This window comes from Aquarana catesbeiana, linkage group LG08 (genome assembly GCF_042186555.1).
Source record: "Aquarana catesbeiana isolate 2022-GZ linkage group LG08, ASM4218655v1, whole genome shotgun sequence".
NCBI classification, from domain to species: Eukaryota; Metazoa; Chordata; class Amphibia; order Anura; family Ranidae; genus Aquarana; species Aquarana catesbeiana.
Genome location: NC_133331.1, coordinates 6,598,221 through 6,623,449, shown reverse-complemented (window position 1 = coordinate 6,623,449; position 25,229 = coordinate 6,598,221). Strand labels below are relative to the sequence as shown.

Sequence of the window (25,229 nt, the reverse complement as noted above, 5' to 3'; positions counted from 1 at the left end):
CAGCGATCTGCTGTTCAGGTGTGACAGCCTGTGCCCGATGCCGTTATCTTGGTCTTCTTCAGCCAACTGGCTCTTCCAGGCTCAGTTAGCTAACCCCTAATGACATGATGCAGCTTCACCCCTGTCTGCTCTGTCAGTGGGCTCCTGCAGCCTCATGGGTTATGTGATAGGGGCATCACAGGGGATCGACGGGGCAGGACACATCATTATGTAAAGAGCATTCTTCCCTCTGACCTCCAATGTAAGGAACATTCTTCTCACTGATCACCAATGTAAGGAGCATTCTTCTCACTGATCACCAATGTAAGGAACATTCTTCTCACTGATCACCAATGTAAGGAACATTCTTCCCACTGATCACCAATGTAAGGAACATTCTTCTCACTGATCACCAATGTAAGGAACATTCTTCTCACTGATCACCAATGTAAGGAACATTCTTCTCACTGATCACCAATGTAAGGAACATTCTTCTCACTGATCACCAATGTAAGGAACATTCTTCTCACTGATCACCAATGTAAGGGACATTCTTCTCACTGATCACCAATGTAAGGAACATTCTTCTCACTGATCACCAATGTAAGGAACATTCTTCTCATTGATCACCAATGTAAGGAACATTCTTCTCACTGATCACCAATGTAAGGAACATTCTTCTCACTGATCACCAATGTAAGGAACATTCTTCTCACTGATCACCAATGTAAGGAACATTCTTCCCACTGATCACCAATGTAAGGGACATTCTTCCCACTGATCACCAATGTAAGGACCATTATTCCCACTGATCACCAATGTAAGGAACATTCTTCTCACTGATCACCAATGTAAGGAACATTCTTCTCACTGATCACCAATGTAAGGAACATTCTTCTCACTGATCACCAATGTAAGGAACATTCTTCTCACTGATCACCAATGTAAGGAACATTCTTCCCACTGATCACCAATGTAAGGAACATTCTTCTCACTGATCACCAATGTAAGGAACATTCTTCTCACTGATCACCAATGTAAGGAACATTCTTCTCACTGATCACCAATGTAAGGAACATTCTTCTCACTGATCACCAATGTAAGGAACATTCTTCTCACTGATCACCAATGTAAGGAACATTCTTCCCACTGATCACCAATGTAAGGAACATTCTTCTCACTGATCACCAATGTAAGGAACATTCTTCTCACTGATCACCAATGTAAGGAACATTCTTCTCACTGATCACCAATGTAAGGAACATTCTTCTCACTGATCACCAATGTAAGGAACATTCTTCTCACTGATCACCAATGTAAGGAACATTCTTCTCACTGATCACCAATGTAAGGGACATTCTTCCCACTGATCACCAATGTAAGGAACATTCTTCTCACTGACCACCAATGTAAGGACCATTCTTCCCACTGATCACCAATGTAAGGAACATTCTTCTCACTGATCACCAATGTAAGGAGCATTCTTCTCACTGATCACCAATGTAAGGAACATTCTTCCCACTGATCACCAATGTAAGGAACATTCTTCTCACTGATCACCAATGTAAGGACATTCTTCTCACTGATCACCAATGTAAGGGACATTCTTCTCACTGATCACCAATGTAAGGAACATTCTTCTCACTGATCACCAATGTAAGGAACATTCTTCTCACTGATCACCAATGTAAGGAACATTCTTCCCACTGATCATCAATGTAAGGAACATTCTTCTCACTGATCACCAATGTAAGGAGCATTCTTCTCACTGATCACCAATGTAAGGAACATTCTTCCCACTGATCACCAATGTAAGGACCATTCTTCCCACTGATCACCAATGTAAGGGACATTCTTCCCACTGATCACCAATGTAAGGACCATTCTTCCCACTGATCACCAATGTAAGGAACATTCTTCTCACTGACCACCAATGTAAGGACCATTCTTCCCACTGATCACCAATGTAAGGAACATTCTTCTCACTGATCACCAATGTAAGGAGCATTCTTCTCACTGATCACCAATGTAAGGAACATTCTTCCCACTGATCACCAATGTAAGGAACATTCTTCTCACTGATCACCAATGTAAGGAACATTCTTCTCACTGACCACCAATGTAAGGAACATTCTTCTCACTGATCACCAATGTAAGGAACATTCTTCCCACTGATCATCAATGTAAGGAGAAATTCTTCCCACTGATCACCAATGTAAGGAACATTCTTCTCACTGATCACCAATGTAAGGAACATTCTTCTCACTGATCACCAATGTAAGGAACATTCTTCTCACTGATCACCAATGTAAGGAACATTCTTCTCACTGATCACCAATGTAAGGGACATTCTTCTCACTGATCACCAATGTAAGGAACATTCTTCCCACTGATTACCAATGTAAGGAACATTCTTCTCACTGATCACCAATGTAAGGAACATTCTTCTCACTGATCACCAATGTAAGGAACATTCTTCTCACTGATCACCAATGTAAGGAACATTCTTCTCACTGATCACCGATGTAAGGAACATTCTTCCGACTGACCTCCAATGTAAAGAGAATCATTCAAGGGGTCCTTTATGTTAAAAAAAAGTTGCGAAAGGCTTCTCTAAGTTGTATTAAATTGGGTCTATTAAATCGGGTCGGGGATACATAGGTTTTGGCTGCCTTTCGCTCATTTACAGTGCATCTGGAAAGTATTTACATCACTTCACTTTTTCCACATTTTGTTATGCTACAGCCTTGTTCAAAATGGATTAAACTCATTATTTTCCCCAAACTTCTTCCATTTACAGATGATGGAGGCCACTGTGCTCATTGGGACCTTCATTGCTGCAGAAATGTTCCTGTACCCTTCCCCAGATCTGTGCCTCCATACAATCCTGTCTCGGAGGTCTACAGACAATTCCTTGGACTTCATGGCTTGGTTTGTGCTCTGACATGCACTGTTACCTGTGGGACCTTATGTAGCCTTTCCAAATCATGTCCAATCAACTTAATTTACCACAGGTGGACGCCAATCAAGTTGTAGAAACATCTCAAGGATGATCAGTGGAAACAGGAGGCACCTGAGCTCAATTCTGAGTGTCATGGCAAAGGCTGTGATACTTATGTACATGGGAGGAGCCTGTGATACTTCTGTACATGGGAGGAGTCTGTGATACTTCTGTACATGGGAGGAGTCTGTGATACTTATGTACATGGGAGGAGCCTGTGATACTTATGTACATGGGAGGAGTCTGTGATACTAATGTACATGGGAGGAGTCTGTGATACTTATGTACATGGGAGGAGCCTTTGATACTTATGTACATGGGAGGAGCCTGTGATACTTATGTACATGAGAGGAGCCTGTGATACTTATGTACATGGGAGGAGTCTGTGATACTTATGTACTTGGGAGGAGTCTGTGATACTTATGTACATGGGAGGAGTCTGATACTTATGTACATGGGAGGAGTCTGTGATACTTATGTGCATGGGAGGAGTCTGTGAGAATTATATACATGGGAGGAGTCTGTGATACTTATGTACATGGGAGGAGTCCGAGATACTTATGTACATGGGAGGAGTCTGTGATACTTATGTACATGGGAGGAGTCTGTGAGACTTATATACATGGGAGGAGTCTGTGATACTTATGTACATGGGAGGAGTCTGTGATACTTATGTACATTGGAGGAGTCCGAGATACTTATGTACATGGGAGGAATCTGTGAGACTTATATACATGGGAGGAGTCTGTGATACTTATGTACATGGGAGGAGTCTGTGATACTTATGTACATGGGAGGAGTCCGAGATACTTATGTACATGGGAGGAGTCTGTGATACTTATGTACATGGGAGGAGCCTGTGATACTTATGTACATGGGAGGAGGCTGTGATACTTATGTACATGGGAGGAGCCTGTGATACTTATGTACATGGGAGGAGCCTGTGATACTTATGTACATGGGAGGAGCCTGTGATACTTATGTACATGGGAGGAGTCTGTGATACTTATGTACTTGGGAGGAGTCTGTGATACTTATGTACTTGGGAGGAGTCTGTGATACTTATGTACATGGGAGGAGTCTGATACTTATGTACATGGGAGGAGTCTGTGATACTTATGTGCATGGGAGGAGTCTGTGAGAATTATATACATGGGAGGAGTCTGTGATACTTATGTACATGGGAGGAGTCCGAGATACTTATGTACATGGGAGGAGTCTGTGATACTTATGTACATGGGAGGAGTCTGTGAGACTTATATACATGGGAGGAGTCTGTGATACTTATGTACATGGGAGGAGTCCGAGATACTTATGTACATGGGAGGAGTCTGTGATACTTATGTACATTGGAGGAGTCCGAGATACTTATGTACATGGGAGGAATCTGTGAGACTTATATACATGGGAGGAGTCTGTGATACTTATGTACATGGGAGGAGTCTGTGATACTTATGTACATGGGAGGAGTCCGAGATACTTATGTACATGGGAGGAGTCTGTGATACTTATGTACATTGGAGGAGTCCGAGATACTTATGTACATGGGAGGAATCTGTGAGACTTATATACATGGGAGGAGTCTGTGATACTTATGTACATACCCATTTTTCATTTTTTAGTTTTAATAAATTTGCAAAGATATCAAACTTCCTTCACGTTGTCATTATGGGGGATTGTTTGTAGAATTTTGAGGAAAATAATCAATTTTATCCATTTTGGAATAAGGCTGTAACATAACAAAATGTGGAAAAAGTGAAGCGCTGTCAATACTTTCAGGATGCACTGTATTTACTTAATTTAAAACTAGACTGACTTGTTCTGTACAATTTCGGGGTATAAGTTGTAGAAGGTTGGCTTGTACCTCCTGAAGTAAATGATGTCATCTCTACACTGGCCTTTTGCAGGATCATTTATCAATAACCTGAAAGTCAGCCCTTACTATTCCACCCCCCTCCCCCCACAAATACACACACTTTATCTTTTTTTTTGTAAGATCAGAAGAGGAGAGTTCCACTAACAGACTTACAATCTCCTCCACTTCAGGCTCCGGTTCTGGTGCCACCACCAGGGACTTCTTTTTCTTCCTCTCCTGTCTTCTTTTGCGGATTTCAATTAAATTCTGGATTCCCCCAGTGTCGATAATCTCCTTTCTTAAGTCGACAGATGTCTTTCTCACTCGATCTTCACCCTGCAGATGTAAATGTCCAGAAGAATAAACTTTTTCTACTAATATGTCCTCAGGTTCAGATTTCATAAGACTAAAGGCAATGGGCAAAGTGAAGTAACCTCCAGAAACCTTTTTAAAAAATAATTTTTTATTGCTCAAAACATGCTAAACTACTGAAGGTTCAAATCCAGGTTGCTGCCCATCATTGCTCTATAATGTAATTATATTCAAGAGAACCTGTGATTAGCCCATGCAGGACAAAACAACATGTTTTCCGTTAGAGCTATCAGCCTTTGCTCACCTTACCTTTGCTCCCCCACCATTACATTTAGCTGCCGGGGTAAGCTGTAGTCAGAGTAAAGTAGCCCTCTTCTAGGGCTATGTTAAAAAAAATGTATTTATTTAGGACTGCAGTCGGATGAGAGACCTTTGCTTGTCTTTATCCGGCCCTTTTCTCCTCCCACTGACACAATCAATGGGGCATTTTTCCTCCCACTAACAACAACAATAGGGCACTATTTCTCCCACAGACACCAACCATGGGGCACTATTTCTCCCACTGACACCTATGATGAGGCACTATTCCTCCCACTGACACTAATTATAGTATACTATTCCTCCCACTGACACTAATTATAGTATACTATTCCTCTCACTGACACCAATGATGGGGCACTATAAAGACTCTGCTACTGACGATAGGTGCCAGATTATCTTTGCCGGTATCTTTCTATCAACATTGATGGCTGATGGGGCGCCAATTCTCAATCATCGAAGGATCTTTACCTTTTGAAAGAAGAATGACAGCCGAGTGCCTCATGGAAGGGGGAAGTACCCCTTCTGCAAGGCAACTGTTAAAAACCTCTACCAAATATGGGGCCAGAATAGACTCAAAGGCTTTGTAAAACTCAGCCGTCAAGCCATCCGGTCCAGGTGAATTTTTGATGGCAAGCTGTTCAATTGCCCTTATCACCTCTTCAACTGTGATCTCCTCTGTCAAATTCATCAATGGAACATCTACACTATTTAGACCTGGAGTAGAGTCCAAAAAGCTTTCCATCTTGTCACGGTCAAGCTCTTTCCTCCCAAGAAGGTCAGCGTAAAAGGACCTCATGACCTCCAGAATCCCTGACCTGGACTTTGTCAAGGAACCTGTACTGTCCTTAAGGCCAATGACCGTTTTAACAGCTATACCTTGTTTGCAGTTCTGGTAAGGGTCAGGAGAGTGGTACTTCCCATACTCCCTCTCTAGAACCAAAGAGGCATGCCGGTCATATTGACACTTCCTGAGAAGGAGTTTCACTTCGGAGATTGCCCCAGGATCTCCTCCTCTCGAGACAAGAATATCCAGCTTCCTCCGTAAACGTTGGTAGGTCATGTATTTATTATACTGTTTTCTATTGGCTAGGCCCCTGAAGAATCCAGCAATCCTCTTTTTGGTCAGCTCCCACCACTCAGCCTTGCTGCTACAAAAGTCCAGGATGGTCACCTGTGCCTGAAATAATTTCTCAAAGGATTGTCTAACATGTTTTTCCTTGAGTAGAATTGAATTCAATCTCCAGATGCCCTTACCCCTCTGAGGGGCGTCTGAAGCATTCAGGACCACAGATAGCATACAGTGATCAGAGAACTCTACTGCCTGCACCACTGGGGGCGAGAAAGCAGAGGTCTCCTTCAAAAAAAAACTATCTATTCTACTCTGACTATTACCTCGATGAAAGGTGAACCCGGTGTCATCTGGGAGGTGCTTAATGTGCACATCCACAAGACCAGCATCCCTAACCATACTATTTAAAAAAACGCTATCATATCCCAGCCTGTCCTTGAAGTCCTTCCTGTCCTTGGGCCTAGTTACTGTATTAAAGTCACCTCCAAAGACCACTTACCAGGATGTAAAAAGAAATGGCTTGATCCTTGTAAAAAGGCATTTCCTGTCCCACTTCATGTGCGGCCCATAAACTTTAATTAGGTGCAGGTCCTGCCCTCCCACAAGGACGTCTAAGACCATACATCTCCCAATCTCCACCTCAATAACCCGCCGGACAGTTACCATGCCGGTATTAAACAACACCTCCACACCGCAAGAGAAGAGGGTACAGTAGGCTGGGGGTACACAGAGACAGGTACAGAAGGAGTACTTACAGACACAGGAGGGGTGGCCACAGGAACTGGGGAGGGATCCTGAACAGGACCAGGGGAGACGGTCACTGCAGAGGAGGACAGCACACCAGGGGCCTCACCCTCCAACCTGTCCAGCCTCAACAAGTCATCTATTACCTCCTTCTCCATATTGTGCCAGGCTTCAGGACATCTGCTGTAGGGGTGGCCAAGGCTCAGGCACAGGTTGCACCTGATCATCTCGGCGCAGTCCTTAGCCATGTGACCCTGACCCGACACACTGAACATATCAAGGCTGAACAGGAGGAGCTCAAATGCACCTTTTCTCCACAGCGGTGACACAGCTTCGGCTGACCAGGGTAGAATATAGTCATCCTATCCCTCCCTATAAAAGCCAAGGAGGGCAGGTGATGGACAACATTCCCATCCCTGGCCAACCTGACTGTTACCGACCAACCCCCAGTCCAGATGTTACGTTCATCAAGGATTTTATCAGGCTTAGTCAAAACCTCGCCATAATTCCTTAACCAGACCTCTAAATCCCGAGCAGGGACGCTCTAATTAGTAAGAATATTTGTGATCTTTTTCACTGTTGACCTCAGTGAAACTGCAACTGGGGCCAGACAGGCACTACCACCATTCATAGAATGTCTTTTTTTTTTATGAATACAAGGCTTTCTCTGATTGGATGAGGTGGGGAGAACGGGTGAAGATCGTGACGTTACCACTCCTCCTCCCTGAAGGGTTAATGATGTTTCTGTTGTCTGTATTCTGTAAATTTCCATGTTATTTCTATTATGTTCCTATTATCTGAGTTTGACTTAGAATGTGTTTTCTTGTGAGATATGTTTAGACTAATAGATTAGATTGGCTGTATTTTTATGGGAACACTTTGACATGACATTTTGGTATGTACCTTTCTCACTGAACATATGATGAAATTGTACGTCATATGGAGATAAACACTTTTTATTGGAATTGTTATTCTATTTCTCTGTAATCAAGCCATCCTCCTTTATTTCTTATAAAACAACGGCTGATCGGCCATATTAAACGAGTATATTCTGATCTCATCCTGTGTGCGGGTCAATCTGTACTTCCGGGCAGGGGCGTAACTACCACCATAGCGACCCATGCGGGCGCTATGGGGCCCGCAGCCGAGTGGGGCCCAGTGAGGATAAGAGCACCGCCGGCACAGTCTCCCAGCCAGGGGAAGAGAGAGGAGAGGAAGAGGCGAGCTGTCCGTATCAGCAGAGAGCTGAATTGCTCGATGTAAGAGCTTTCATTAGAACTTCCAGTGTTCCCGGGGCTCACGTCACATAGCTCCACCTTTTGGCCCGGTGCCTTTGATAGACAGAACGCCGATCCAATGCGGGACATGTGACGTCATCAAAGACGTCGGGCCAAGAGGTGGGGCTATGTGACGATGAGCCCCGGGAAGACAGGAAATTCAAATAAAAGCTATTACAGCGGGCAATCCCGCTCTCTGCTGATCCGGGTGGCTTGCCTCTTCCTCTGCATAGGTCACGCTGTATGGGGCACAGGCAGACCAGACTTTATTGGGCACAGGTCACGCTGTATGGGGCACAGGTCATGCTGTATTGGGCACAGGTCACGCTGTATTGGGCACAGGTCACGCTGCATTGGGCACAGGTCACGCTGTATGTGGCACAGGTCACGCTGCATTGACACTAGGGCAGCTGGGGATGGGGCTGTTTGCAGGGGGCCCTGCTATTTCTAGTTACGCCCCTGCTTCCGGGATCTCTTGTGGAAATTATCCAGCTGTCTGGTTCAAGTCCCCTACACTCCCCACTGATCCAAACAGCAAAAGCCTTGTTTTCATTGATTTAAAAAAAATACAAGGTGTTCTATCAATGGCGGAGGCGCCGAGAGAGTGACCCACTGTGGTCAGTGTGTAGAGAGGAAGTCGCTTGGTACAGGACCTGGAAGATCACGGCTATCATTGTATGTAGGGTAGAGATGTTCAGCATCCCCTGTGACCCTCTGGATATCACAAATGGATATTTTAATCAAGCCAAGCTGGCGCAATGTAAATTTGAACAAAAGATAACTCATGGAGTTCCACTTTAAGTCTAAATTTTGATTCATAACAACATAAAAACACAAACATGACACTATCATCACTTAACTGATATTTACAAAGAAAAGAATACCTTCAAGTTGACCAGATTTCGATTGATTGGGGGTTTGATGTTCTCCTCATTAATGTCACTGCAGTCTATATCGATCACTCCAATTTTCCTAAAACGAGGTTTAATTATCTAAAGAATAACAGGTTAAATATGATATAAGTATCATTGCAGAGATTCTCAGGCATAAACAGTTAATTCCTTTATATGGTGTTACAGACAGCAGAGAAGGTCCACAAGCACAGCATTTTGCATCGCAAAACAGAAGAGGGCTAAATGAGAAACTATCCGATGCTGTGGCCCCATATGTCAGAGTTTCATTATTTGGGATCACCACTGTGACTTTTCAGTTACTCCGAGTTCCCTTAATGGCTTTCTAAATAGAACCCTTCTGCATTTTATTTGGTCTTGAGACCAAAAACGTCTCTGAGAGGCCATTACAGTGTAACTGGACTTGTTCTGTAATGTTGAAGATGTTTTTCAACTTATCTAATCCACTTCCTCAGTTTTAATGAGTGATATAGAATAAGTTAAGTTGAACGTGACCAATTACTACTAGATATACCATGACCTGGATACATGAGAACCTTTACAAACATTAGTAGTCACAACGTAGCCAGTAGTGGTTAGTCACATTAGACTGACCTTGTTCTGTAATGTTGAAGATGTTTTGCAGCATATCCAAGCTTCTTCTTCAGTTCTACTGAGTGTTGGAAAACTTTAGAACAAGTCTAGTTGAATGGGACCAACTACTACTAGATTTACCATGACCGGGATGCACGTGAACCTTACCAGGCATGAGTGATCGCAACATAGCTAGTTGTGGTTCATTACAATTAACTAGACTTGCTCTGTTATGTTGTTCTGTAACTTCTCCGAGCCACTTCTTCATTACCAAAGTGTCACGAAGATATGCCAATATATTTAGGGGTATGGTATAGGGTATGTTCCTGGCTTTTCCTGGCTTTTCTTAGAACTGAATAAGTATGTTGAAAAAGCTATTAAACATCTACACCATTACATACATAAGTCTAGTTGAACGTGACCCACAATTACTAGATATACTATGACCTGGATGAATGAGAACCTTCGCAGACATGAATGGTCACAACAAAGCTACAAGTGGTTAGTCACATTCAACTGCACTGGTTCTGTGATGTTGAAGATCCAGTTCCATAGCTTTTCCAAGCTACTTCCTCATTTCTAATGAGTGTTGGGAAACTTACAGAACAATTCCAACTGAATGTGACCAATTACTACTAGATATACCATGACCGGGATGAATGAGAACCTTCACAAACATGTAGTTAGTCACATTCAACTCGACTTGTTCTCTAATCTTGAAGACGTTCTGTAGCTTCTCCAGACCACTTCTTAAGTTCTAATGAGTGTCAGGAAATGTAATAAACAAATCCATTTGAATGTGACCAACTACTACTAGATCTACGATGACCTGGTTAAATGAGAACCCTCACAGACATGAGCAGTCACAGCATAGCTAGTAAAAGTTCATCACATTCAATTGGACTTGTTCTGTAATGTTGAAGACTTTCCTTAGCTTCTCCAAGCCTTGTCTTCATTTCCAATGGGTACCAGGAAGATACCCCAGTGACTAGAGGGGTATTTTTATAGGTTGTGTTTCTGACACTTATTAGAACCGCAGGAGTGTCTTGGAGAAGCTATGAAACATTTTTAACATTACAGAACTAGAAGTAGAGCTGAATGTGACCAACTACTACTAGATATACCATCACCTTGATATATGAGGACTTTCACAGATGTCAAATTGTATCTTAAGCCAAAATTTATTTTGGAAGTTTGAAAGTTTTGAATAGCATGGTGAAGGGTTTCATTGCTGTCATGTTTTCATTTCTGAAGACAATATTTGAATCTGATATCGAAAAACCACACCACAATCGTAGAGTTCAAAGTAAGGTTTTATACCAAATATTAATTAGGTGTACACATTTCCCCCTTCTTTAGAGTAAATGTAAATTAGGAGTGACTCTTGTCATTTAAATGGCTTTCTAGAGCAGCGGCCCCCAACCTTTTTAGCACCAGGGATCGCGTTTGGGGTAGCCAATTTTTCCAGGGGGGTGTTCATTGAGTCTCACAACCCCCCTCTATATCAGTGTCCACAGTTCCCCTTTACATCATAGTTCCCCCTTTAAATCAGCCCCACTGCATTGTAAAGGGACACTGTGATATAAAGACCCTTTTTATGACAGCACCCTTAGCAATCACAGTTCCCCCCCCATTACAGTGCCCCCTGCAAGTCATGCCCCCCCCCATCATAGTGCTCCTTATAGTCACCCCCCAATCTCAGTGCCCCTTGTAGTCATGGGCCCCCTCCCATTAACCCCCCCCATCACAGTGCCCTTTGCAGTCACAGCGCCCCCCACCTCCTCATCATAGTGCCCCTTGCAGTCATGCCCCCCCATTTCAGTGGCCCTTGTAGTCATTGGCCCCCTCCCATCACAGTGCCCCTTGCACTCACCCCCCCATCACAGTGCCCTTTGCAGTCACAGCGCCCCCCACCTCCCCATCATAGTGCCCCTTGCAGTCATGCCCCCCCATTTCAGTGGCCCTTGTAGTCATTGGCCCCCTCCCATCACAGTGCCCCTTGCACTCACACCCCCCTATCACAGTGTCTTTTGCAGTCACAGCGCCCCCCACCTGCCCATCACAGTGCCCTTTGCAGTCACAGCGCCCCCCACCTCCCCATCACAGTGCCCCCCCATCACAGGGCTCTCCCCACCATCACAGATCACAGTGCCCCTTGCAGTCATAGCCCCCCATCACAGTCCTTCTTGCAGTCATGTCACCCCCCCATCACAGTCCTCCTTGCAGTCATGCCCCCCTCTCCCCTTCACAGTGCCCCTTGCAGTCATGCCCCCCATCACAGTCCTCCTCGCTGCCATGGCCCCCCTTTCCTCTTTAAAAAAAACAGTGCCCCTTCTAATCTTTGCCTCCCCTGCAGTCTTACCTTCAGCAGGGCAGAGAGAGTTATCAGCCTGTGTCTATTCTCCCAGGTCTCCCGTCCGGCTCCTAATGTCATCCTATCAGCAAGGCAAGGGGTGGGAGGAGCTGCAGATTGAGATAGAGAGCGGGAGCTAACAAAACGTATCATGTTAACAAGCAGGTGATTACCCGCTTGTTAATATGAAAAGTCTCCCGCTCTGTCCCAATCTGCATCTCCTCCTGCCCCCTGCCCTGCAGATAGGATGACATCGGCGGCCCGATGGGAGACCTGGGGGAATAGACACAGGCTGCTAAATGGCACAGGCCATGACAGGACTGCCACGGACTGCGGTCGCCAATTACCTCCTGCTGTGCAACGGTGGCCCGCTTATCAACAGGCCAGGGACCGGCACAGGTTCGCAGCCCGGGGGTTGGGGACCCCTGCTCTATACCAGCCTTTCTCATGCTTTTGGCTCCAGAGGAACCCTTGATGTAAGGGATAATCAGCTAAAGTGATGTCATGCTGATGGCTCAGCCAAGTCCCTGGAACTATACAGGCACCACCAGATGAGAGGTCAATCAGCCACAGCTCAAGGAACCCCTACCCACCTCTCTAAGAACCCCATGGTTCCACAGAATCCTGGTTGGGAATGGCAGCTCTGGACTGCCCACCTAAAATTGCATCATGCGTGGCATTCAATTTTCATTTTTCTAGTTCTTCTTTGTCTTTTTTATATCCTTATATCTGTCTTTTTGATTACAACTGTGCTCCACCCCACACATCCTGTCATCACAGCTTCCAGTTTTTGAACCACATTCATACATAGCAACTGTGTAAGCATTTTATCCTTATCTGGGATTCACCCGCTTATATTATCCTGGAGGCCACAGCCACCAAAAAAGAGTGAAAATCCCCCTCAAAAAATGAGTTGCCACCAGAAGAGGAACGGAAGGTAAATCTTTCAATGGGAACACTCATTCTGGTGACGGCTGTCTAAGGCGGGACTTTCCAAAATCAACATTTTGTCTGTAGGTACATTAGGGCCCACTCACACTATTGTGCTGTGGTAGCACATGCATGTTCAGCCACACAATAACATGAGTTGCATTAAGGCAGTTCATTCATATGAAGTTGAGTGCATGTGCTCAGCCTCATATCCAGAGGTTGTCTTTGGGAAATAGACGTGTGAGTGTTGCCAGCATTGCTGCAGAGGTTGTAGGGGTGGGGGGTCAGCCTGTCAGTGCTCAGACCATACGCCGCACACTGCATCAAATTAGTCGGCATGGCTGTCGTCCCAGAAGGAAGCCTCTTCTAAGATGATGCATAAGAAAGCCCACAAACAGTTTGCCGAAGACAAGCAGACTAAGGACATGGATTACTGTCTGATTGTGGATTGTTGGATTGTGGTCTGATGAGACCAAGATAAACTTATTTGGTTCAGATGGTGACAAGCGTGTGTGGGGGCAACCAGGTGAGGAGGAAAAAGACAAGTGTGTCTTGTCTACAGTCAAGCATGGTGGTGGGAGTGTCATGGTCTGGGGCTGCCGGCACTGGGGAGCTACAGTTCATTGAGGGATGCCAACATGTACTGTGACATACTGAAGCAGAGCATGATCCCCTCCCTTCAGAGACTTGGCCGTAGGGCAGTATTCCAACATGATAACCACCCCAAACACACCTCCAAGATGACCACTGCCTTGCTGAAGAAGCTGAGGGTAAAGGTGATGGACTGGCCAAGCATATCTCCAGACCTAAACCCTATTGACCATCTGTGGGACATCCTCAAGGAGAGGTTAAGGGAGTGCTGGAAAATAATGGTGGCCACACAAAATATTGATACTTTGGGCCCAATTTGGACATTTTCACTTAGGGGTGTACTCAATTTTCTTGCCAGCGGTTTAGACATTAATGGCTGTGTGTTGAGTTATTTTGAGGGGACAGCAAATTTACAGTTATACAAGCTGTACACTCACTACTTTACATTGTAGCAAAGTGTCATTTCTTCAGTGATGTCACATGAAAAGATCGAAGAAAAGATTTATGGGGTGTACTCACTTTTGTGAGATACAATATATACAGTGGGGACGGAAAGTATTCAGACCCCCTTACATTTTTCACTCTTTGTTATATTGCAGCCATTTGCTAAAATCATTTAAGTTAATTTTTTTCCTCATTAATGTACACACAGCACCTCATATTGTACACACAGCACCCCATATTGTACACACAGCACCCCATATTGTACACACAGCCCCCCATATTGACAGAAAAACACACAATTGTTGACATTTTTGCAGATTTATTAAAAAAGAAAAACTGAAATATCACATGGTCCTAAGTATTCAGACCCTTTGCTGTGACACTCATATATTTAACTCAGGTGATGTTCATTTCTTCTATCCATCCTTGAGATGGTTCTACACCTTCATTTGAGTCCAGCTGTGTTTGATTATACTGATTGGACTTGATTAGGAAAGCCACCTGTCTATATAAGACCTTACAGCTCACAGTGCATGTCAGAGCAAATGAGAATCATGAGGTCAAAGGAACTGCCTGAAGAGCTCAGAGACAAAATTGTGGCAAGGCACAGATCTGGCCAAGGTTACAAAATAATTCTGCTGCACTTAAGGTTCCTAAGAGCACAGTGGCCTCCATAATCCCTAAATGGAAGACGTTTGGGATGACCAGAACCCTTCCTAGAGCTGGCCTTGGAGAGCCTTGGTGAAAGAGGTAAAGATGAACCCAAAGATCACTGTGGCTGAGAGATGCAGTCGGGGGATGGGAGAAAGCTGTAGAAAGTCAACCATCACTGCAGCCCTCCACCAGTCGGGGCTTTGTGGCAGAGTGGCCCAACGGAAGCCTCTCCTCAGTGCAAGACACATGAAAGCCCACATGGAGTTTGCTAAAAAAAAAACACCTGAAGGACTCCAAGATGGTGAGAAATAAGATTGACTGGTCTTATGAGAATAAGATAGAACTTTTTGGCCTTAATTCTAAGCGGTATGTGTGGAGAAAACCAGGCACTGCTCATCACCTGTCCAATACAGTCCCAACAGTGAAACATGGTGGTGGAGGCATCATGCTGTGGGGGTGTTTTTCAGCTGCAGGGACAGGACGACTGGTTGCAATCGAGGGAAAGATGAATATGGCCAAATATAGGGATATCCTGGACAAAAACCTTCTCCAGAGTGCTCAGGACCTCAGACTGGGCCGAAGGTTTACCTTCCAACAAGACAATGACCCTAAGCACACAGCTAAAATAACGAAGGAGTGGCTTCACAATAACTCCGTGACTGTTCTTGAATGGCCCAGCCAGAGCCCTGACTTAAACCCAATTGAGCATCTCTGGAGAGACCTAAAAATGGCCGTCCACCAACGTTTACCATCCAACCTGACAGAAATGGAGAGGATCTGCAAGGAGGAATGGCAGAGGATCCCCAAATCCAGGTGTGAAAAACTTGTTTTATCTTTCCCAAAAAGACTCATGGCTGTATTAGATCAAAAGGGGGCTTCTACTAAATACTGAGCAAAGGGTCTGAATACTTAGGACCATGTGATATTTCAGTTTTTCTTTTTTAATAAATCTGCAAAAATGTCACCAATTCTGTGTTTTTCTGTCAATATGGGGTGCTGTGTGTATAATATGGGGTGCTGTGTGTACAATATGGGGGGCTGTGTGTACAATATGGGGTGCTGTGTGTACAATAGGGGGAGCTGTGTCTACAATATGAGGTGCAGTGTATACAATATGTGGTGCTGTGTGTACAATATGGGGTGCTGTGTGTACAATATGGGGTGCAGTGTGTACAATATGGGGGGCTGTGTGTACAATATGGGGGCTGTGTGTATAATATGGGGTGCTGTGTGTACAATATGGGGTGCTGTGTGTACAATATGGGGTGCAGTGTGTACAATATGGGGGGCTGTGTGTACAATATGGGGGCTGTGTGTATAATATGGGGTGCTGTGTGTACAATATGGGGTGCTGTGTGTACAATATAGGGTGCTGTGTGTACAATATGGGGCGCTGTGTGTACATTAATGAGGAAAAAAATGAACTTAAATGATTTTAGCAAATGGCTGCAATATAACAAAGATTGAAAAATTTAAGGGGGCTGAATACTTTCCGTCCCCACTGTATATATACCGTTATATAAATTAACTGGCAAGGAGTCCATTTGGGTCCACCCATTCGCTTTGCAGGGGAGAGGGAACCAAACATTCCACCCAACAGCTCAGGCAACTTTTGGGGATTTTTGTGAATAGATATTTCTTAGCATTTAATCAAATTTTTTATAAGGGATGCAGATTGCATTAATTATGACCAACACAAAATATACACACAATGCAGAAATGTATACAAATTTAAATAACAGTTTTATTTAACAGGGAAGTCTCGATAGATTAATTCACTCTTTACTTGTAACTCATTTTCCCCCCATTTAGATGTTTCAGGAAAAGAATCTCATTCACAAGAACATGGAGGAGAGATGGGTTTGCTTTAAGAGCATATTAAATAAGGGCATTAGCCAATGCATCCCATTGGGTAATACATTTAAAAGAGCGAACAAAAGTCCTGGACGGCTTAACTCCAATGTAAAAATGCATATAAAAGCAAAGGAGAAGGCCTTAAAAAAATACAAGGTTGAGGGATCATTATCAGCATTCAGACTTTATAAAGAATGCAACAAGAAATGTAAGGGTGCAATAAGGACAGCTAAGATAGAACATGAAAGACACATAGCGGAGGAGAGCAAAAAAAAATCCCAAGAAATTCTTTAAGTATGTAAACAGTAAAAAAGGGAGGACAGACCATATTGGCCCCATAAAGAATGAGGAAGGACATCTGGTTAGAAAGGCTGGGGAGATGGTGAAGGTATTGAATTTATTCTTCTCCTCAGTCTTCACGAGGGAATCGGGGGGCTTCCGTAACCAAAACTGCAGTGTTTATCCTCATGACACAACACAGGAAGCACCTCCATGGGTAACAGAGGACAGAATTAGAATTAGACCTGGGAAACTTAACATTAATAAATCACCGGGACCAGATGGCTTGCACCTGAGGGTACTTAGAGAACTCAGTCAAGTAATTGCCAGACCATTGTCCCTAATTTTTACTGACAGTCTACTGACTGGAATGGTACCAGCTGATTGGAGAAAAGCCAATGTAGCTCCAATATTTAAAAAGGGCCCAAAATACATCCCTGAGAATTACAGACCAGTTAGCCTAACATCAATAGTATGTAAACTCTTGGAGGGGATGATAAGGGACTATATACAAGATTTTAGTAATGAGAACGGTATCATTAGCAGTAATCAGCATGGATTCTTGAAGAATCATTCTTGCCAAACCAATCTATTAACCTTCTATGAGGAGGTGAGTTGCCATCTAGATAAAGGAAGGCCCGTAGGCGTGGTGTATCTGGATTTTGCAAAAGCATTTGACACAGTTCCCCATAAACGTTTACTGTACAAAATAAGGCCCGTTGGCATGGACCATAGGGTGAGTACATGGATTGAAAACTGGCTACAAGGGCGTGTTCAGAGGGTGGTGATAAATGGGGAGTACTCAGAATGGTCAGGGGTGGGTAGTGGGGTCCCCCAGGGTTCTGTGCTGGGACCAATCCTATTTAATTTGTTCATAAACGATCTGGAGGATGGGATAAACAGTTCAATCTCTGTATTTGCAGACGATACTAAGCTAAGCAGGGCAATAACTTCTCCGCAGGATGTGGAAACTTTGCAAAAAGATCTGAATAAATTAATGGGGTGGGCAACTACATGGCAAATGAGGTTCAATGTAGAAAAATGTAAAATAATGCTTTTGGGTGGCAAAAATCTGAATGCAATCTATACACTGGGGGGAGAACCTCTGGGGGAATCTAGGATGGAAAAGGACCTGGGGGTCCTAGTAGATGATAGGCTCAGCAATGCCAAGCTGCTGCTAAAAAAGCAAACAGAATATTGGCATTAAAAGGGAATCAACTCCAGAGATAAAACGATAATTCTCCTGCTCTACAAGACTCTGGTCCGGCCGCACCTGGAGTATGCTGTCCAGTTCTGGGCACCAGTCCTCAGGAGGGATGTACTGGAAATGGAGCGAGTACAAAGAAGGGCAACAAAGCTAATAAACGGTCTGGAGGATCTTAGTTATGAGGAAAGGTTGTGAGCACTGAACTTATTCTCTCTGGAGAAGAGACGCTTGAGAGGGGATATGATTTCAATATACAAATACCGTACTGGTGACCCCACAATAGGGATAAAACTTTTTTGCGGAAGGGAGTTTAATAAAACTCGTGGCCATTCACTAAAATTAGAAGAAAAGAGGTTTAACCTTAAACTACGTAGAGGGTTCTTTACTGTAAGAGTGGCAAGGATGTGGAATTCCCTTCCACAGGCGGTGGTCTCAGCGGGGAGCATCGATAGTTTCAAGAAACTATTAGATAAGCATCTGAATGACCGCAACATACAGGAATATACAATGTAATGCTGACACATAATCACACACATAGGTTTTTAATTCATGGATTTGTGTCTTTTTTCAATCTTACCTACTATGTAATACTATGTAAGAAACCTAAAATGTGTTTTTGAAATTGTGTATATTTCTGCATCATGTATCAATTTTATGTTGGAGATGGGCCGGACATAATTAATGCAATCTGTATCTTTTATTAAAATTACATTAAAGGCCAAGAAATACTGTAATTATATTGAATTAGTGTTGTAGCCTGAGAAGTGTTGGATGGTGTACAAAACCTTATTAATATTTGGTAACTGGGATGGTTTACTGACAGACTAAAAGTATTAAATTACCGGCATGATGCTTCTTGTTTTATGCGGTTCTATTAAATGCTTTATAAACACTATAAAAGTATGTTGCATAAGTTAATGTTAACAAGTTTTCATTATTGTCCTATATTACATATAAAAAAAATGTATTATAACTAAAAGTATAGTAACTAAATTTCATCATTCAAAAAAATAAATAACCTAAACATTTTATTTATTAAATAAATGTAAAATCGTATAATTCATAACGATAACTAAAATAAATTTCACATTTTATCAGTTATAAAGATAACTAATCTAAACATTGTATTTCTATATAATTTTTACCCAACTTTAGTTACCTAATTACCATTTGGCATTTACTCTTAAATTCAACTTTTTTGCTCTTTACATATAAGCTCTATGCATATTCCTTATTGTGCTATATTACATATAAAAAAATGTATTGTAACCAAAAGTATGGTAGGTAAATGTCAAAGGTCATTATCGTTTAAAAAAAGATAACTAAAAAATAAAGGTAACTAAAATAAATTTCACATTTTATCAGTTATAAAGATAACTAATCTGAACATTGTATTTCTATATCATTTTTACCCAACTTTAGCCAATTTCCATTTGGCGTTTACTCTTAAATTCAATTTTTTAAAATATAAATATATATATATATATATATATATATATATATATATATATATTTGCTCTATACATATAAGCTCTATGCATATTCATTATTGTGCTATATTACATATAAAAAAATGTATTGTAACTAAAAGTATAGTAGCTAAATTGCAAATGTCATTATAATTTAAAAAAAATAAAATAACCTAAATGTTTTATTTATTAAATAAATGAAAAATCGTATAATTTATAAAGATAATTAAAATAAATGTAAAATCGTATAATTTATAAAGATAACTAAAATAAATGTAAAATTGTATAATTTATAAAGATAACTAAAATCATTTTCAAATCTTATCATTTATAAAAATAACTAATCTAAACATTGTATTTCTATATAATTTCTACCCAACTTTAGTTACCTAATTACCATTTGACTTTTAAATTACGTTTTTTAAATATATATACAGTATATATATTTATATCATTTTTTTTTTTTTTTGCTCTATACATATAAGCCCTATGCATTTTTAATAACATATTTAGCTCAAGCAATCACTCACCTCATTTTCTTCTTCCAGCCTTTGGTCGATGAGCTCTGTGGCCCATTTCACTTGGTCTTCCATTTCCAGGTTTATAATCCAAAATGTAACCGGAAATCAGGAAATTATTTCAAATGAGTTCTATCAATATTAATTCTAGATTTTTTTTTTTCTGTGATGGAATAATTTGTAGGAAGCTGTGTTGATATCAGAAGGGTGATGAACTGTCCATCTCTTCCCCCAATTCTCAGAGAACTTTATAGGGAGCCTCTGGAGGACGCTCCACCCTTCTCCCTTTCGGAATAGTCAGGACCACCATTCCAGAAGAACAGGTGTAGGCCTCTCGCACATGACCTGGGGGCCTTTAACATGAGCTCATCTCCCACATTATGTCACGTCTCTCTCCCTGACCTTAGGTCACCTTTACAATCCACTCTGCAATCTGCGGGCCCCTCGTGTCCCCGGTGACATCTCCCGTGAGGACTTGTCTGTACAAAGTGTCAATGTAGGTTTCCTTTTTCATCTCCATGTTTACTATATCAGTACACTGTTTTTATATACATTGTATTTACATTTCATCTCTTACATTTTTCTGAACAGTTTTATTTATTTTTTTAATGCAGGAAAGTAATTACATTAACCCCTTCAATACCAGGCACTTATACACCTTCCTGCCCGGGGTGCCAACTTTCAGCTTTCTGCCCTGTCGCACTTTGAATGACAATTACGCGGTCGTGCTACGCTGTACACAAACTACATTTTTATAATTTTCTTGGAGATTTCTTTTGGTCCTCTGGGATTTTTATTTTCTGCTAAACAAATAAAAAAAAGACCGACAATTTTGAAAAAAAATGTTTTTTTTTTGTTTCTGTTACAAAACTTTGTAAAGAAGTACGTTTTCTCCTTCACTGATGGGGCTGCACTGACGGGCACTGATAAGGCGGCACTGATGAGGTGGCACTGATGATGGGCACTAATATGCGGCACTGATAGGCGGCACTGATGGGCACTGATAGGTGGCACTGATATTCAGCACTGATGGGTACACATAGGTGGCACGGATGGGCACCGATGAGGTGGTACCAATGAGGTGGCACTGATGATGGGCACTAATATGCGGCACTGATGATGGACACTAATATGCGGCACTGATGGGGCACTGATAGGTGAGCACTGATATGCAGCACTGATGGGTACACATAGGTGGCACGGATGGGCACTGATAGGTGGCACAGATGGGCACTGATAGGTGGCACTGATGTAACTAATTGATGTTACGGATGGATGCCAATCAGTGCCAAACAATAATACCTGCCAATCATTTATGACCATGGTGGGCACTGATTGGCATCCATTGTGGGCACTGATTGGCATCCCTAGTGGTCTAGGGTGACATACCTGGTGGTGACATCCCTGGTGGTCCTAGTGGTGTCCCTGGTGGTCCAGTGTGGGCATCCTCGGGGGGATAGGACACAGCTGATCACGTGGTAAAGAGTCTCGCTCAGAGCCGCTTCTTTAGGAGTTAAGTGGAGTTAAGTAGTCTGAGCCCGGGCTTTTTCTATGCACACAGTTATCAAATCATGTCATACATGGCAGGAGTCTTTAGAGGGGGGAGGGGCTTTCCCAGCTAAGCACACCCTCCTGTCTGCATGCCTGAGCTAGGGGCAGACGGATTCCAGGTAAATGCTACATGAATCATCTGCCCTTACTCAAGATGGAGAATGCTAGAGGGGTGTCTTTCAAAGTGATTTCTCAACAATATAAATCATGGAGACATGGCTGCATGGATGGAGAAGTTTGCTTTGAAGATTGAAAATGTAAACAAGGAAATGCCAGTTATCAGCTCTCCTCGCCTCAAACTGAGAGTGTGTGAGGAGAGGAGAGGAGAGCCGATCAAAGGCAATTCCTCCCAGGGGAGATCTGTACAGATAATCAGGGCACTGATCATCAGTGCAGCCCCAACAGTGCTTAGCAGTGATGCCAATCATTGCCCATCAGTATTGTCACTCAGTGCCCATCAGTGATGCCAGTCAGTGCTGCTTTTCAGTACCCATCAGTGTCTGCTCATCAGTGCCACCCATCAGTGCCCACCAGTGCTACCAATCAGTGCCATCCAACAGTGCCATCTATCACTGCCAATCAGTGCCTCCTCATCAGTGCCCTTCAGTGCCATCTCATCAGTGGCGCCTCAGCAGTGACGCCTCATCAGTGGCGCCTATCAGTGCCACCTATCAGTGCCCATCAGTACCGCCTATCAGTGCCATCTCATCAGTGCTGCCTAATCAGTGCCGCTCATCAGTGTCGCCTCATCAGTGAGGCCACATCAGTGCCACCTATCAGTGCCCATCAGTCCTGCCTATCAGTGCCATCTCATCAGTGCCGCCTCATCAGTGCCCATTAGTGCTGCCTCATCGGTGCCCATCAGTACCGCCTATCAGTGCCATCTCATCAGTGATGCCTCATCAGTGACAATTCATCAGTGACGCCTCATCAGTGCCGCCTCATCAGTGCCATCTCATCAGTGCCGCCTCATCAGTGCCATCTCATCAGTGACGCCTCATCAGTGCCACCTATCAGTGCCCATCAGTACCACCTATCAGTGCCATCTTATCAGTGCTGCCTCATCAGTGACGCCTCATCAGTGCCACCTATCAGTGCCCATCAGTACCGCCTATCAGTGCCACCTCATCGGTGCCCATCAGTGCCGCCTCATCGGTGCCCATCAGTGCCGCCTCATCGGTGCCCATCAGTGAAGGAGAAAAATTACTTATTTACAAAATTTTATAACAGAAACAAAGTCAAACATTTTTTTTTCAAAATGTTCGGTCTTCTTTTCGTTTTTTTAGCAAAAAAATAAAAAACCCCAGCGATGATTCAACACCACCAAAATAAGACTTTATTTGTGTATAAAAAAAAAAATGATACAAAAGTCCTATGTGTACAGTGTTACATGACCGCGCAATTGTCATTCAAAGTGTGACAGCGCTGAAAGGTGAAGATTGGCCTGGGCAGGGAGGGGGTAAAAGTGCCCGGTACACAAGTAGGTAAATTGTATTTCCACTTTTGTAGCCAAATTGTGAAAACACCTTTTTTTTTATGTTCGTTACGTCTTTCCATTCGCGTAGTATGACATAAAAAAATATTTAAAATTGCTGCTCACATTTTGGTTTAATTTTTTTTTCTGAAAACTCCATAACTGATGTCTTCCCCTGCTATGTAATGTGAAAGAGGAGCTTTGGTTACCCGTGATTTGCCCCGCCCCCCGTTCAGCGCCGCTGGCATGTGCACAGATGCGCCAAAGAGCTTGCATGTGCAGGAAAACCCACACGCATGCGCAGACATTCCTCAGGTGTCTGGCCATTCCCGAAATCCTGCGTTGCACATGTGTCGCCTAGGCGAGAAAGACAGAAGTTCTGCACAGGCACCAAATGTGTCAAAAACAACCAATAAAGATTTTTATTACCTAATTATGGAGGGGGGGGGTGCAGATTTAAATTAGTTACTTAAATGGGTGAAGGCCCACTTGCCACCCGAGCCAATTCTGGCATTTCTCTCCTACATGTAAAAATCTTTTCTTTTTTTTTTTTTTTTTTGCTAGAAAATTACTCAGAACCCCAAAATATTGTATATATATTTTTTGTTTAGCAGAGACCCTAGCAAATAAAATGGCGGTCATTGCAATTTTTTATGACACAGGGTATTTTTCAAACGCGATTTTTTTTTTGGAAAATAAACACTTTCATGAATTAAGAAAAAAAAATCACAATATTTACCCCTTTTTTTTTTTTTTTTTTGTATAATGTGAAAGGTGATGATACACCGAGTAAATACATACCAAACATGTCACACTTTAAAATTGCGCACGCTCGTGGAATGGCACCAAACTACTGTACTTTAACATCTTCATAAGCGTCAGGTTACCAGTTTAGAGTTACAGAGGAGATCTAGCGCTAGAATTATTGCTCTCACTATAACAATCACAGCAATACCTCACATGTGTGGTTTGAACACTGTTTACATATTGGGGTGCAACCTATACGCTTGCTTCTGCGTGCGAACACGAGGGAATGGGGGCGCTTTACATTTTTTTAAAATTTTTATTGTTGATTTTATGTTTACACTTTCCCTTTAATTTTTTTTAATTGGTGATTTTATTTTTACACTTTGCCTTTAATTTTTTTTTAATTGTTGATTTTGTTTTTACATAGTTACATAGTTGGTCAGGTTGAAAAAAGACACAAGTCCATCCAGTTCCACATAAAAAAAAAAAAAAAAAATATATCGTACAATCCAATATACCCAATACTATACCCACACTTGATCCAGAGGAAGGCAAAAAACCCCAGCAGAGCATGCTCCAATTTGCTACAGCAGGGGAAAAAATTCCTTCCTGATCCCCCAAGAGGCAATCGGATTTTCCCTGGATCAACTTTACCTATAGATATCAGTACCCAGTTATATTATGTACATTTAGGAAAGTATCCAGGCCTTAAAGCAATCTACTGAGCTGTCCAGAACCACCTCTGGAGGGAGTCTATTCCACATTTTCACAGCTCTTACTGTGAAGAAACCTTTCCGTATTTGGAGATGAAATCTCTTTTCCTCCAGTCGTAAAGAGTGCCCCCTTGTCCTCTGTGTTGACCGTAAAGTGAATAACTCAACACCAAGTTCACTATATGGACCCCTTATATATTTGAACATGGTGATCATATCCCCCCCCATTATGTATTTATATATGGAGATCATATCCCCCCTTATTCTCCTTTTCTCAAGAGTGAACAAATTCAGTTCCTCTAATCTCTCCTCATAGCTGAGCTCCTCCATGCCTCTTATCAGTTTGGTTGCCCTTCTCTGCACTTTCTCCAGTTCCCCGATATCCTTTTTGAGAACTTTACAC

The 25,229-nt window shown here is 42.7% G+C and overlaps 1 protein-coding gene across 1 annotated transcript in view; it reads right to left on the bottom strand.

Annotated features, from left to right (window-relative positions):
- ANKRD2 (ankyrin repeat domain 2) overlaps nt 1–21,395 on the bottom strand; it is a gene marked incomplete at its 3' end in the record, with an annotated part of 50,045 nt that extends 28,650 nt beyond the window's left edge. The window contains 3 exon segments of the mRNA XM_073595097.1: nt 5,010–5,171; nt 9,443–9,550; nt 20,354–21,395. Of these exon segments, the coding sequence (XP_073451198.1) occupies nt 5,010–5,171; nt 9,443–9,550; nt 20,354–20,416 (333 nt within the window).
- Nucleotides 21,396–25,229: the final 3,834 nt, after the last annotated feature.